The sequence below is a fragment of the Pelophylax lessonae genome (assembly GCF_965119305.1).
Source record: "Pelophylax lessonae genome assembly, chromosome: 2".
Classification (NCBI taxonomy): Eukaryota; Metazoa; Chordata; class Amphibia; order Anura; family Ranidae; genus Pelophylax; species Pelophylax lessonae.
Window position 1 is genome coordinate 394261182 of NC_138769.1, and position 15159 is coordinate 394276340.

The 15159-nt window shown below is 42.2% G+C and overlaps 1 protein-coding gene across 1 annotated transcript in view; it reads right to left on the minus strand.

Annotated features, from left to right (window-relative positions):
- The window catches only part of LOC309546395 (multidrug and toxin extrusion protein 2-like), a gene marked incomplete at its 5' end in the record, with an annotated part of 130638 nt that overhangs the window by 49053 nt on the left and 66426 nt on the right, over nucleotides 1-15159 (minus strand). The window contains 4 exons of the mRNA XM_082246054.1: nucleotides 4403-4535; nucleotides 4728-4797; nucleotides 12844-12919; nucleotides 14911-15019. Coding sequence (XP_082102180.1) covers nucleotides 4403-4535; nucleotides 4728-4797; nucleotides 12844-12919; nucleotides 14911-15019 — 388 coding nt within the window. The remainder of the gene's footprint in view (nucleotides 1-4402; nucleotides 4536-4727; nucleotides 4798-12843; nucleotides 12920-14910; nucleotides 15020-15159) is intronic.

A 15159-nucleotide genomic window follows, 5' to 3' on the forward strand; every position in this document is an offset into this window, starting at 1 on the left:
AGTAATGGAAAGATAGAGGGCAGTTAAGCCTGGAGGGAGGCATGGTGGGAGGGAGGCATAGATTGCTAGGCATGGTGGGTGATGAAACAAGTAAAAACGATGGGCGCCAGTCACTTTTATGCTTAAACAAGAAGGGCTTTATTTATTCTTTTTTTTTTTATATCAGATGCGCCATTTTATTGTGCAAATTTCATGAGATAATCCTTATTAGCGATGCTAACACTTCAAATAACAGATCACTAATTCCCTGCTGGATTTCAAGTGGCAGAGCAGGTTATGAAAAAATATGACAAAGTGTGGTTTAGCAGAATAATAATTGTTCTGCCTGGCTGTGCTCTCTGAAGGGAAGTGATAATAAGGGCTTTTAGCCACCTAAAAGTGTGATTTTTATGCATGATGGAGCCTTTCCTCCTGTTTCCTGCTTCAAAGGTTTAATCCGGGCTACGGATGTCTTCTATTTGTAATAATATTCAGAGTTTCAAAAGGAGAACCATGTGTCAGATTCTTTCTAATCTTTCGTTGGCTTTTAAAAATGAACTCCAGTCAAGTATAACAAAAAACAAATAAATGCAACCTAGTATAAATAAATAGAGGTTTTGAGTCTGGGTCGTAGTTTGTTGCGAGACGAAACTATAACAACCAACTACCAATAATGCACTTCTTGACATTTGAATAAGGTGGCTATGAATTTATTTTTGTATTATTTATATTTTTTATTTTTATGACTTTTGTTACTAATTTGTCATACAGTTATATCGAATGAATACAAAGCTAAAATGGAAAATGTCAATGATAATATACCAAATTTTGAAAGCTGTTCATTCACTATTTATAAATGTTTATTTACACATTTTATTTTTGTATTGAAAAACATTTTCAATAAAAGTGTATAGACAAAAAAAAAAAAACACAGCAACAGCATCCCAGTCTGCTTTATTACAACTTGGATGCCCCCTGGTGGTTAAACTGAGGTACAGTTTTATCACTAGGTACAACATAGTACAAAAAGTAGCTGATGGAGTTGTCTTATGGCTGTAATGTGAATAGATGTAATGCTCAGTGGCAGTGCAGTGATAAGACAAAACATATAACTAGGCTTGTAATGGCCTTGTGGATGGAAAAATAGGATATTGCGCATGGTAAAATAAAAAGGGAACTTGAAGCTATATGAAAATAAATATGAATGAAATAAAGTAATGATGATAAGAAAGGAAAAACTGCTAGACTGAGCAGGTAAAATGTTATATGGAATAATAAGCCTAAAATACTTTTAGATAATGAATCAAAAAGATAAGCTTGTTAGATGATTGAACAATGTGTGGTATAAACTGGTCTTCATGCTATGTGATTACAAAAAAATTCACTATATACTGTACAAGGGAACAAAGCAGCCATGTTTATTCCCCTGCTTATTACACTTTTTCCTGCTCCTCGAGGCTGCAAATCAGCCATGCTTCTGAACTCCCAATGTAGCCTTTCTCTCCTTCCCCCTTCTTCTCAAGAGTGCACAATCAGCCTTTTTCTGACTGTAGACAGTTCATGTGGGGAGGCTATTGAGAGGCTCCATGAGACCCACCAGTAGCCCTAACATATACTGTAAATATCTTTTTGGGCTTTATTTATTCTCAACAGCAACAAAAATATGGGAGAGAGGGGTAGGGCACAGGACACTCTTAGTGAACAATCAAATTGGCACACACTGTATACAAAAATGACATGCAATCAGACAGCGGTACAGGAAACAGACCTTGAGGCTCAGACTGACCTGGGTGGCAACTCCTCTCCCCTGGGTTCAGTCCCTTTCAGTAATCTGTAAAACTCAGATTGATCTGGGAGGCAACTCCTCTCCCCTGGATCCAATCGCTTACAGCAATCTGTACTGGCTAGACAGCTGTCTTCTATATCAAAAAGGCAGGTAACTCACAAAAGGATGTAGGAGCTCTGTGGATGCTCACTTCCAGGCAGTACACAGGCTCTCCTCAGCAGAGTCTCAGGCACATGGCTAGGCCCCAGGCTTCAGGCCTACCCAGCAGCAGACACAGTGGCACACACCCACCCCAGACGGGGGTCTGGGGGGCAAGAGAACGATCATTTGACTTCCCCCAGATAAATAGCCTCTCCCAGCATGCTCCAGTTGCAGTTTTAATTGGCTAGGAGACACATACATATTCATAACCTATTTGACTGTATTTATCACGCTAATGTCAAAGGCAACAGTGCCACCTATTGACAGAAGGGAGAACTACAGCCAAACCCGGATTAGGAGGAAATCCAGTTTACCACAGTACTATAATCAGCCAGGCTAGTTACCGCCCAGCAAACTAAATTTACCAGCAACCCTGCTTATGACAAGGGTGCTACAAATGCATTAGAGGATGATTCTAGGAGAACCATTCTGGTACTGCCAGATGCAGAATATACCACCATGGCACAGATTATAGACTTGTTAGAAAATCTGTATAAGGCTGTGATCCCTGTGGCACAATTAAGGTGGCAATTCTTTGCGAGAAAGCAGCAAGAAGATAAGACTAGTCCTCAATTTGCTGCTGCTATTAAAGAACTGTAGAAATGGTTGAAAGACAAGGATCGACAGGGCTGTGCCTCCATAGAGACCCCTGACCAGGTTTTTAGCGATTCATTTATCTTGGGGATTCGACCCACTCCCTTCCAATTAAAGCTGCAAGACAAGGTAAAGACCACCAAAGAGTTCCCATGTATCATTATACTATCCAATGCAGTAGTGAGGGAGAAGGAGAATGCAGAGACTCAGCTTACAGTTACCTGAGGAGATGGATGGTTACTATTGAGGAAGGAAGCCCTTGCCTCTTCTGCTCTTTCTGCCTTCAAGACTGCTCTCCAAGGGCTGACAGAGTCCTTTGTTTCCATCCGGCAGAAAGTCTCAGCTGTAAAATGGAAGCTGGGACAGACCCCAGTGAGCAATAACCCCCTTCAGAGAATGCTGATGTGGACAGAAGATGTTAGCAGTATGGAACTTGAAGGCATATAGCGAGAAACTATGGTTTAGAGGACAAGAATTCTTACTGACAGCCATTAAACTAGGTGTACCCAAGGCAGAGAGATATATTAAACATCTATACCAAGTCTTCATCCAACTGGCACAATATGAACTGAAACTAAAGCACACCAAATGTCATCTTATGTGAGCTCACAATAAATATCACTGGTCAATCCTCATACACAGTTATTAGGATTCGCTCAATTCACACCATTTGCCACATCCCTTACACAATTACTCAGTGGGCATTTTATTCAACAAAAGGGTAAGCTTTACCCTTCCAAACAAGCTTAATGACATGATGTTAAAACAAGAGCTATGGCAACTGTTCTAAGCCCTTACGGGGTTTACACTGATGGCAGTTTTCAAGGACTTCAAGTAAGACTCCTAGCCTTGTCTGGGTTGTCACAGAAAAGTTTTCTGAGTATCTCATTGTAGATATGCAAACACTTCCACTAACAACAACCTACTAGCATATTTAGAGACCACTAAATTGGGAGCCTTGGAACAACGGTAGGTCTCAAGGTTAGCCTGGTTCACCTACACCATCCATTGTAAACCAGGCTATCTACACAGTAATGTGGATGGTTTATCTCACACCCCTGTGGAGCAAACATAAGGACACCTAGACCAGTGCCTAGAAGAACCTGAGATCACCCCCACTCAGGTAAAACCAACTATAAGAAAGAGGTTGCAGTGGCAATACAGCAAAGACAGGAGTCTCAGCTAGTAGCCAAAATACATTTACTTGATGAGTGGACTATGCTGCAGAAACCGGATCCTGACAAATGTGAAAGTTTCTCTCTAGGGACCAATGGCCCACCTATCAAGAGCGAGGAAAGCTATCACCCTGCAACATGTGTTCAAATCGACAAACATTGCATAAGGCATAGTCCACCACTGTCATCATCAGTGAACCAGTCCAAAACAATAATGTGCAGCCAACACTGGAAATAGTTCAAGTAGATAGGAAATGGCTGATGGGATCTCGGTGATGGGATGCAAAAATCAGATGAAGATAGCAGAAAATAGTGTTTGAACATTAAAAAACCAAAACTTTATGATGCAATGTACTTTAGCAAACTAAATGACACCCCATTTAGATCTACTTTGAGCCTAATTTGCTCCCACGTTATTTTGTAAATGTTCCTTTTACCCTGAAAACTGAAAGAAGACACCATTTTGGATGCCATTTTGGTGTAGTTAGTGCTACCTCTAGTTGTTTACCTACTTGTCCTTATTTTATGACTATAGCAGTAGGTCACAAGACAACCAATCTGTATCAACAAAGCATTGAGCTGATATTGCTGATCTAACAATTCAGTGTAGACAAAAACTTTGCATACATATGTATATTCTTGCCATATATGTAGCTTGTGATCTTACCTATAACCCCAAGTTTTGCTACAAACATCAGAGATACTCCAACTGGGATCCCTATTAAGTAATAACCAAAAATATTTGTAATAGCACCAATTTTTTGCCTTCCTGTTCCCCTTAATATTCCATTGCAAGCGGCCTACAAGAGAAATACGAATGTTAAATATTGTATACTTTTATCTTTTATACAGGCACCTATAAATTAACAATTGTTTTTTGCACAGATTATCAAGCAGAAGAGCAAAAGCTTTTTCCTCCCAGTCATTCCTGCAACAGTTTTTATGAATTATCCCTTGTTTTTGTATAACTGAGATAATAATGGGATACTTACATTTGTACCATCACACAGGTGAAATGCAGCTAATAGCAGCATGAGGCGTGAAACCAAAGTAACAATACTCCTGAATTTACATACAAAAAGAAATGGAATAAAATCACATACGTTTATAATATAAAGCATTCATCAAGACAGTATATTGTAAACACATTTTTCCTGTTTCATAAAGGTTAGGACAAATAAATCAAATAGCCATTTCACCTACTAATAGCTGTACACTTCTCGATAAATTATCCTTTTTACTGTACTTTGTAGATGGGTTTTTTATACCAAGTGGAGAGGCATATTTACTAGACTAAAGCTGTTCATGTTGAATAAACCAACATTCACTCCATAAGCAGCCCTGTAAGTAACGTCTGGTTAACCATAGGTACATTTTTTAATCAATTTTTGTCGAAGGAGGTAGGTGGAAAATTGTTGGCCAACAGTGCCTGCATCCAAATGCAGGCAATCTTTGGGTCAGTTATACAGTATATAGCCTGCAGTGGAAAATTCATCCATGCACAAGTTTAGTGTGGATGGAGGAATCTGATCTACAGGCTGTGGGTTGAACAAAAGACATTTATACTGTACACATGTGAGCAATTTTAAAGGAGAAGTATGGCCAAAGCTCTTTTGGCCATACTTCTCATGTGGGTCACAGGAGTACACTTAATTCTGCACTCCTACACCCAGATTCAACTAACAGCAAGCTAAAGCCCACCACAGAGCTGTGCCAGGCTCTGCAGGGATCCCGGTAATAATGTTGGGATCTGCTCGGGTGCCTGACCACGCTATTGACAATCCCCACTCTCTGTTCAGTGAAGTATAAACAAATAAAAAACAATCATGTTATACATACCTACTCTGTGCAGTGGCTTTGCACAGAGCAGCTCAGATCTTCCTCTTCTCGGATTCCTTGCTGGCTCTCCTGGCCCCTCCCTTCTGCCGAGAGCCCCCACAGCAAGCAGCTTGCTAGGGGGGCACCCGAGCTGAGCCACTGCTCTCGGTGTCCATTCAGACACGGAGCCCCAGCTTGTCTCCGCCCCTCTCTCCTTATTGACTCACTGGCTTTGATTGATAGCAGGCGGAGCCAAAAACACCTGCTGTGTGTCTCGCCCAGGACCAGTCCAAGACAGCCGAGTCTCTCGTGCAAGATCGCAGGATTGAGATGGGGCACGGGTAAGTATTAGGGGGGCTGAGGAGGGCTGCTGCACACAGAAGCTTTTTTGTCTTAATGCATAGAATGCATTAAGATAAAACAAACACTCTGCCTTTAGAAACCACACTAAAAGAATGAAGCTGTACAATAGAGGTCTGACACAAAGATTAAAACAAGGGCTCGTTGTGATGGCTCCAGCTAGTAGAAAATGTATTTTCCTACAGAATGTGGGTGTTCTGTTCTATTTGGATTTTGCAAAAGATGCAGGGGAATACGCAGCTAGAGTAAGTCCCAATTTATATATTAGGGAAGTTACTGCCCAGACACAGGCAGCTCCAAGAAGATGTCAGAACAGATGATGTAAACACTTTAAAAGAGAGACAAGCATGTTGGCAGGTGCAGTTAGTTTGTAATTAGATGATTCTGTTTCCAATATAGTGTGGTAAAGGTAGTTATGTAATTGGGTGTTAGCTCCCCTTTTAGAAAAGTTCCTCCTTAATGATGCAATGGGTGTAGTAAGTGCCCATAAAAGTGGCAGGATGAGAGGGGCCAAGTGAATTGGGACATGGAAGCCAAACACCCTAGAGCTATCCGGATGTAGTCAGCTATTGTTCTAGGGCCCTTAAAAGGGCTGAAGTCCCAGGTGAGGTGGTACAGAACTAAGGAAGAACAACTGTAGTCACCCTGACTCCTTTTTATGGTCTTCTGTGTGTTGTGAGTGGGGTCTTCCGATGTAAGTACTGGTGACACCTTGGTAGAGTGTGTCATCAAGGAACGTGCCCGGCTGTGCAGAGCTATGGAAGGTACATGGGGGAAGTGGTCCCAACTCTGTGGTGCTCCCAAAGTGAGGAGGTGCTAAGGGAAGATGGCTTACAAATTATGTGCTGGCACTCTGCGCCTTAATGACAACTACAAAATGTCTATTCCTATGTTTGGAGTTCTGTGCCAAATTTTTCTAGTATGTCAATGTGATGTTAGATGTCACAGAAATCCTGCAAAGTTTCAGTAAAGTGTGGAAAATGCAATTTGTGTGGACATTCCTATATTCCTAAATATAAAAGCCTGTAGACAGGAATGTCATGAGAGGACCTATGGCCAGGTTTTTGACACAGTATGGCGGAGAATACCATCTTCAGCAAGTTGGTAGCTGTCCTATCCAAGAAGAAACGGGACTTGCACAGTTTGGCACCAAAACTTAGCCAATCGCAACCAACTTTACAAGTGGGCACTTGGTTGGAGGGTTTTAATCTTAGGGTAAGGTTTGTTAGTGTGTTAGGGAGTGAGGGCTGAGGGCATTTTGTCTAAATTTAAACTTGTCCTTTAAGTAAATGTGTACTTATCCTGCCATTGTTCATTTTCATTTTTTGCCTTGTAAAAATGTGACAGTACCTTTTTAAACTGATATAGTAAGAGCTGCAAAGGCTTCTCAATGATGCAGGTATGCGGTGATGGAAGGTTCAAGCCTTGGAACATTTTGGGAGAGACTTACTAAAATTGGAGAGTGCAAAATCTGGTGCAGATCTTCCAGGTTTTATTGTCAAAGCTTAATTGAACAAGTTGAAGTTAGAAACTGAGACAGCAGAGGCGTCACAAGGGGGGTGCGGGGGGGAGGGGGCGCACCAGGGCGTCCACCGGAGGGAGGGTGACACCACTCTGCCTCTTATCTATGCGGGCCGGCATCGCATCGCAGCTGTGTCGCATAGTAGTGTCCGTCTCGTCTGCTGCCTAGGCTCTGCAATGCATTGTAAAACCCCCACAGCGCTGGGGTAACACACAGGTTAACTTCAGAGCTTTCTCAGATCCTCCCCCTGCCTTCTCCTTTCCAATGGATTTAGTATGGGAGGAGGTCAGGTGGTGTTTGCCTCTCTCTGATTGGGCGGGTGTCGGAGAGGGGGTGTTGGCAGCCTAGTAGAGGTGAAGATGAATATAGCAAGGATCTCTTGAGCTGAACTCTCCAGCACGTGTGAAGCTGGAGTTCTTGAAAGCAGAGGTACATTTCTACTGGGGAATTTGGGCTCTCTGCAGCTCCATCTCTGGGGAAATGACAATAGCTGGGCTTTTTCTGTGTTGTTTTTTGTGAGGGTGGGGGGCGAGCAGCAGCCATTCTCAGGGACACACACACTTGTGTGTGTGTACTGAGCAAACCACACTGACCTCCCTCCCCTCCCCCATACACAGAACATTGTACAGATTCATGGCTAGGTGAAAACCTTTGCTGTCAGCTGTGTCCTTAGCCTTTGACCATCTCTATCATGTCCACAATCTCTAAACCCATCACGTGTATCATGTCACTCTCAGACAGCAGTAAGTTTCATCCTTAGGGCTCTTTCACACGGGCGATCCGATCAGATCCGCCTGTCAGTTTTTTAGGCGTGTAATGGATGTAATCCTGACATTGATGGTTAAAGTGAAATGCCTATCTCAGTTTGTGATGCATACTCTATTTGTATATATATGTTACCACTGCATACTATTCCTTACTCAAAAATGCTTGTTAGATTACCCCTCCCTTCGGAGAAGCAAGATGGCGACTCCAGAGAGAGACTCCACTCAAAAGAGAAGGCTGTCATATCCTGGAAGAAAATCTTAGATGCATAGATACATAGATACTCCAATCGCTAGCTTATACGTATTATATATGACTATTTCCTGTAATGGATTTTCCTCAGTCTTTATAAGGACAAAAAGGGGAACAATTAAAATTAGAATTGACTTTTTGACTGAACTGTGTGTCAGCGTGGTTGATTCATCTTTGCGCGCAAACGACATTAGGAAGGAGCAGATATATATATATTCGAGGACTGTTCTGGTCCCAATCCAAATCAAGCGGATCTGATCGGATCCTCCATGCAGCTCTATGGGGCAGCGGATGTCAGTGGAGACACCTCCGCTGACACCCGCTGCCATCCGTATCCGATCCTGTCCGTGAAATCTGGACAGATGGAAACCCTGTTTTTCCATCCGTTCAGGGATCGGATCGGATCGGATGAGAGCGGACCGCCATCCGATCCCCCATAGAGAGCAGCGGGAGCTGTGACACCTCCCTCTCCGCACTGCAAGCGGAGACGGAGCTGTCATCCGCTGGCTCAGCGGGGATCGGCGGATCGATCCCCGCTGAGCAGCACGGATCCACCTACGGAGGCGGACCGTGTAAAAGAGCCCTTAGACAGTGTCAGTGTGAAGTATTCCTCCTCCTCTGTGTGCAAGCCAGAGCCACTCTCTAGACAGATTCAGGCCAGCAAGGACCCCCTGCGTTTTGAGTACAGTACAGATGTCCTTCTAGTGGGTCTCCCCTGTTTCATCTTTCATGCACTGGGGAGAGAAATATAAAAAATCGCATCCAGACCGTCTCTCTGCGTTATTCCCAGCTCCTCTTTTGTTATGTTTCTTTGTCTGGATGTGATTTTTTTTTTTAATATTCCTCTCCCCAGTGCATGAAAGATGAAACAGGGGAGACCCACTAGAAGGACATCTGTACTGTACTCAAATCGCAGGGGGTCCTTGCAGGCCCGAATCGGTCTGGGGAGTGGCCCTTGCACACAGAGGAGGAGGAATAGCAAATTCACACTGACACTAAGGCCCCTTTCACACTGTCCGTTTATCTCAGCTGGGAATCGATCCGCCGATCCCCTGCTGAGCAGGAAGATGTCAGCTGTTCTCCGCTGCGTGCGGAGACACAGCTGTCAGATCCCCATGCATCTCTATTGGGGAATAGGATGGGAACGGACCATCGGTCCGTTCTCATCCGATCCGCTGGACGGATGGAAAATAGGGTTTCCATCCGTCCATATTTGATGGATCGGATCAGATGTCAGCGGACATGTCTCCGCTGACATCCGATGCCCCATAGGGATGCATGGGGGGGACCGTTCAGATCCGCCAAAAAAAAGGACAGGCGGATCTGAATGGTCCGCATCTGTGAAAGAGACCTAAGGGTGAATAAACTGATTGCTGAGAGGGAGACAAGCACTGCATCTGATAAATAAAACATATTGAAGTTACGGACTCTTTAACAGCACAAATCAAAAAGACGCCCCTTATATCTGTCTGGGCACCTTAAGTTTATTTGCACTATTTTCCACATTGGCACTTTTTTTTAATAGTAAATGTAATTGCACTTTTTTTGAATAATACAAATATTATGTATGAATATTGCATATATGTTTTGAATAGAGTACTGTATATGAATTTGCACTAAGGAAATGCACCTTGGTCTTTATATGTAAGGACCCTTTCACACAGGCGGACCGCTCAGATCCGCCTGTCAGTCTTTTTGGCTGATCTGAGCGGTCACCCCATGCATCTCTATGTCCGCTGACATCCAATCCGATCCATTAAATCTGGACGGATGGAAACCCTATTTTCCATCCGTCCAGGGGATCGGATCGGATCGGATGAGAACAGACAGACGGTCCGTTCCCATCCGATTCCCCCATAGAGATGCATAGGGACCTAACAGCTGTGTTTTATTATTTTCATATGATATTGTAATTTAAAGGTCATTTTAATTCTCCTAGTTATTAATGTCGCTATTGCCATTACAAGTAACATGTAGGGATCTATAACATCTGGACTTCAATCACTATTACTTTTTGAGGTACCCTTTGCTAATATGCAAGATACTGAGTTTTCAGGGACGCAGAGAGGTGGAGTAACGGATATTTCCTGGTACATGGAAACACCACTGTCACTGTCTGGTGCTGCTGTCTGATCACTGGGGAGAACGCCCCTGTTGCTGACTGATGTCCCCACCTGAATGCTAGGGAGAATGCTGCTACCACTGTCTCTGCTGAGCAAACTACTAACCATGGAAGGAGATAAGTCGTCACCAAAGGAGTTTGTGAGAGACCTCTGGCCAAACGCTACTGCACCCCACTAAAGAAAAACAGTATTGTTTGTTTGAGACACAGTGCAGGCACCTATACACTCATTGACAGATTTGGGCCCGAATGTACTGGCCAGTAGAGAAAGGGTTTGACAAAGAAAAACTATTGTCTTAGCATTGCCCTTAAACAGGGCCTTCCTAAGTATAGGGTTTAGGGGTCAATCTCTGGTTGTTTGCCTATTACCAACTATATACTCTATGTTGCTATTAATTTACTTATTTAATGTAAAGAAAAAAGACAAGGCGCTAACACCCATAAATGCTAAAACATACTTGCTAAACCATACTTCTTAAGACGCAATTTGCTAAACTAGTCGAGCTGTCGTCACTTCCTGTTCCGGGGTGATGTCATGTCCAACCCAAATTTCCAGCTGTTGGAACGCAAGCTGGTCACTAAGTGGTGTGGTGGTGCTGGATGTAGAGCAAGCTGATTACATTGGTGCCGAGCTTGGGCACATTAACTAGTGAGTGCACTATTCTGCTTTTTATATACCTTGGATCAATAAATACTACACTACGAGTTTGTTTTTGTCAAGGTCTTACCTTACCTTAATGTTGGCAGCCATCTTGGACATGTGCAGACTGCTGTTTCTTATAAACTCTGTTTGCATCATCACTTGCCTGCTGCCTGGACGTCACTCAGTGATGATGTTGCACACCTGACTATTTATATCACCTGATGGCTTGCAGTCCTTGCCCTTGTGTTTGTGCTCCAAGGTGCATCACTGCTAGCAGTCTTCTGTTCTCTGTGTTCCTCCTTGCATGACCTTGCTTGGCTGACGACTTTCCTGGCTCTCGATCCCGCATTGGCTTACGTCCCCGCATCGGCAGACAACCCGGCATCAGCTGACTACCTGCGTCTGGACTCGACCCTGGCCTGGATGTCAACCCGCTTCTGGACTTTAGCCCGGCTGTTCCTGATTTCGCTCCTCTCTCTTGCTGTGCATTTATTGTTGTTGCTATAATAAACTGCTTTATTTTACTTGCATCTTTGTGTGGTCTGGTTTCCTGGCACCCAGAGAGTTTTATGGTTTGATGATGTGGTGTCTTTGGAGTAAAAATTGCACAACTAAGGGGAGTTTGAAAATCTACTGATATATGGTGTGATTGATCTGGAGGAGTTGACCCAATGCACTTCTAGACCTTTAATAATATAAAGGTCGCTGGATGGATGGTAAGTGTGCATTTCACACAGAGTCTGATTATTTGTGGTGGCATAGTTGCAAGATTTTTTTAAGAGCACACAGAATCTAAACGCGCAGTGGTGGATTTCAGCACAGGTTTATGGACTTTTTTTATTATTTTTACAAATATGGACAATAATTTCACCTTTTATGAAGTATGATTAAGCATTTATGGGTGTTAGCACCTTGCCTTTTTTCATTACATTATTTATGGAGTGATTTTTACTTGTTTTCACTTTAAAGGTGGCAGCTTCACTGATTTTATTAATTAATTAAGCAGGTACCTTTTTTATGCTATTTTGATTTACTTATTTGTTTGAGAGGTTATTGCTGTTTCTATATCTTTAGTTATTGTATTACTATTATTACATTTTTTATTGTATATTATATATAGGGTGCCATAAATCTTCCCTCTTCAGTGGTGCTGCTTACAGAATCATAGGCTCTAGGAACTGGCAAAGAGAAAACAGTGGCTCCTTTGGGAGTGCACGCCACACCAGCATGGCTCTGATGATGCATCCCAGTAAAAGCATTTTTGGCCTTTAATCTGCTTCCCACCATTATAGACATTTTAAAGTCATCCTCGGCACAAGCCTCCCATCCTCGTTCAATGTGCTAATTAGGCTAATGCTGCAAACCAAAGAAATTGTAACTGACCCCTAAAGTCATTGGCAAAAAATACTGGTCCTCTAAAATATTTTTATCTGGATAGTGGGTTTTTTTTTCATGGCAATACAGGAAGGATGTGTTGTTGAAAATCATTTTTTCTGTTTAAAAACCTATAACACCTCTTCTGCACAAAAATGAGACCACTGCTTATTATCGTGCACCGAACTGTATCAAGAGTATAAATCATTGATTCAATTGATTTGAAGACTTTTTTGTCTCAATATTACTCACCAATCATTTGTAAACACATAACCTATGACATTTCTCACTCCAAGTATAGTACTGCTGATCAACAAGCAAACAAATGCTGAAAAACAGAAAAAGAATGATTAGTCTAAAAAAGAATTTAATGTTTGAACTGCTTGGTATATGCCCACTAATACATCAAATAACAGTAACCAACTTAAAAGTGGTATAAAAAGCCCAAGAAAATTGCACAATTGAAAACAAATGACAATAAATGTTTTTCAAATGTTCTCTCTGTCTGACTAGTATTGTGTAGCTTAGGCCATTCATTTTAGCTTGGATTGAGTGGGTTAGAAACTTTTTTTATTTTTTTAAGCCTCGTACACACGCAACGAATTTCCGCCGACCGGTCGTCCGTCTTTTGTCCAGAGTGGTGTTTTGTTGGTTGGAATGTGCTCTAGACTGCACACGAATTTTCCCGCACGACAGAATTCTACTTCAGAAGTGATGTCATGTGTTGGATTGCTTTGTATGTGTTATTTCATCTCTGAGCATGCCTAGTCTTGCTCATAAGATTTTCCCCCATCAAAATCTGTACTAATGAGACGAAAATCGGACGCGTTTTGACGGTCGACAAAAATTATATAGCCTGCACACCAGAATTTTTTCAGCCGAAAAGTCGGAGTCGGTTGTCGGAAGCATCATACTAACAATCCTAAAATCAGCAGATCGGTCGTCGGACGAAAATTCCCGGCCGAATTTCTACTCGTGTGTATGGGGCTTCAGGTCTCACTAGGAGGTTTTCCCTTCAAAGTTTGCTATAAAGACAGAACAGAAAATCAGAAAATCTTTCCAACGTAAAGGGAAATCTTCCTCTAAGCCTTGTACACACTGGTCGAATATCGGTTTCTGTTGAACAGGCCAAATTCGGCCTGTGTGTAACCCTTGCCTGCTCTTTCCAATATGGAAATGATCCCCCTTATTGACTGTTAATATAAAAACATTCAAAACAGTGTGCAGGAGCCAACAATTATAGAAAGCCACTTGGGATATTAAGTGAGCTTTATTAATCATTTACAGTGTATATCTGGCCAAAGCTTTTTAATTTGCATTCAGTAGCAGGGAGAATGATTAGACCCTCTGCCATGTTTTTACTGTTAATCAAGTTTCTGGGAGATTCCCCTCACTTACTGTCACGGTGACAACAGTTTTGCCAGACAGGATGTAGGGAGAACTGTAAAAGGGACACAGACAGCAATAAAAAGCTGACAGCAGTTCTAGTCGTCACTTGTTTTACTATAAAATGGATTTGTATTTCTGTCTTTGCCTTTGTTTTGGATTTTAACTTACTTCTTGTCTGAAGAAACTATTGTCACCGGGACAGGAAATGAGGAAAAACCCAAAAAGAGTCCCAGATAGCAATAAAACCTGACAGGTATTCCAATTATTACCCACTCCTTCCCAAGCTAAAAATTGATTTGGCTAAAAAAATAATTTCTTGCTGGAGCAACTGCAGGTAGCAAATGAAATTGCTCAGTAGGCTCATTTTAGTTAGAGTATGGCATCCCTATTTCCAGTAGCAATAGTTTTGTGTGTGTCCTATTCACACTGCATTGCAGCCTAGAGCATTTTGTTTCTGTATTTAATTGCAGCGTACTGTGCAGAATCACATGGCACTGTACAGCAGCGCATTGCACAACATAAATGAAGTGTACTTTTGTACACGTCAAATAAAGTTTGTATAAAAACAAGAAAAAGTGGGCCGCGTGTGATTCGCCGAATTGTGCACCACATTGCCCCCTACTGCAGTCAGGAACAGACAGCTGCCAGAGAGGTAGACACTGTGTGAGTTCACCCTTAAACTACAGTATGTTCACATGAAAATACAAGAGCAAACAATTAATGAGAGTATACATGTGGAAACCAGAGAAAAGGATAACTGGGAGTCATAAACCATAAACCAGAAATTCTGCTTTTGTTTTATTGAAAAAAAATATTTTCTTGTCATCCACTTGGTATTTCATCACAGATAAATATAAGGCCTGCTACAGGATATGCTTATTTTTCTTGTTTTTACATTATTTAGCATTTATTTAGTGTACAAGATCCTACCTGCACAGTAGAGTGCAACTTTATAAGACGTTTTGGCTTGTTCAATGTCTCCAGCTCCTAAAGCATTTCCAACTCTAATATTGGCAGCCACGCCAAATCCCATAGGAAGCTGTAGAGGAACATATTATATGAATTAGAAATCTGGCCAATACATTCTTAGTGTAGCACCCTCCTAGTTAGGTTGTGGACGTGGCCTACTTGCCTAGCACGTGGGAGTACCTTTCACGTGGAGTGCGCTCACCAATGCCA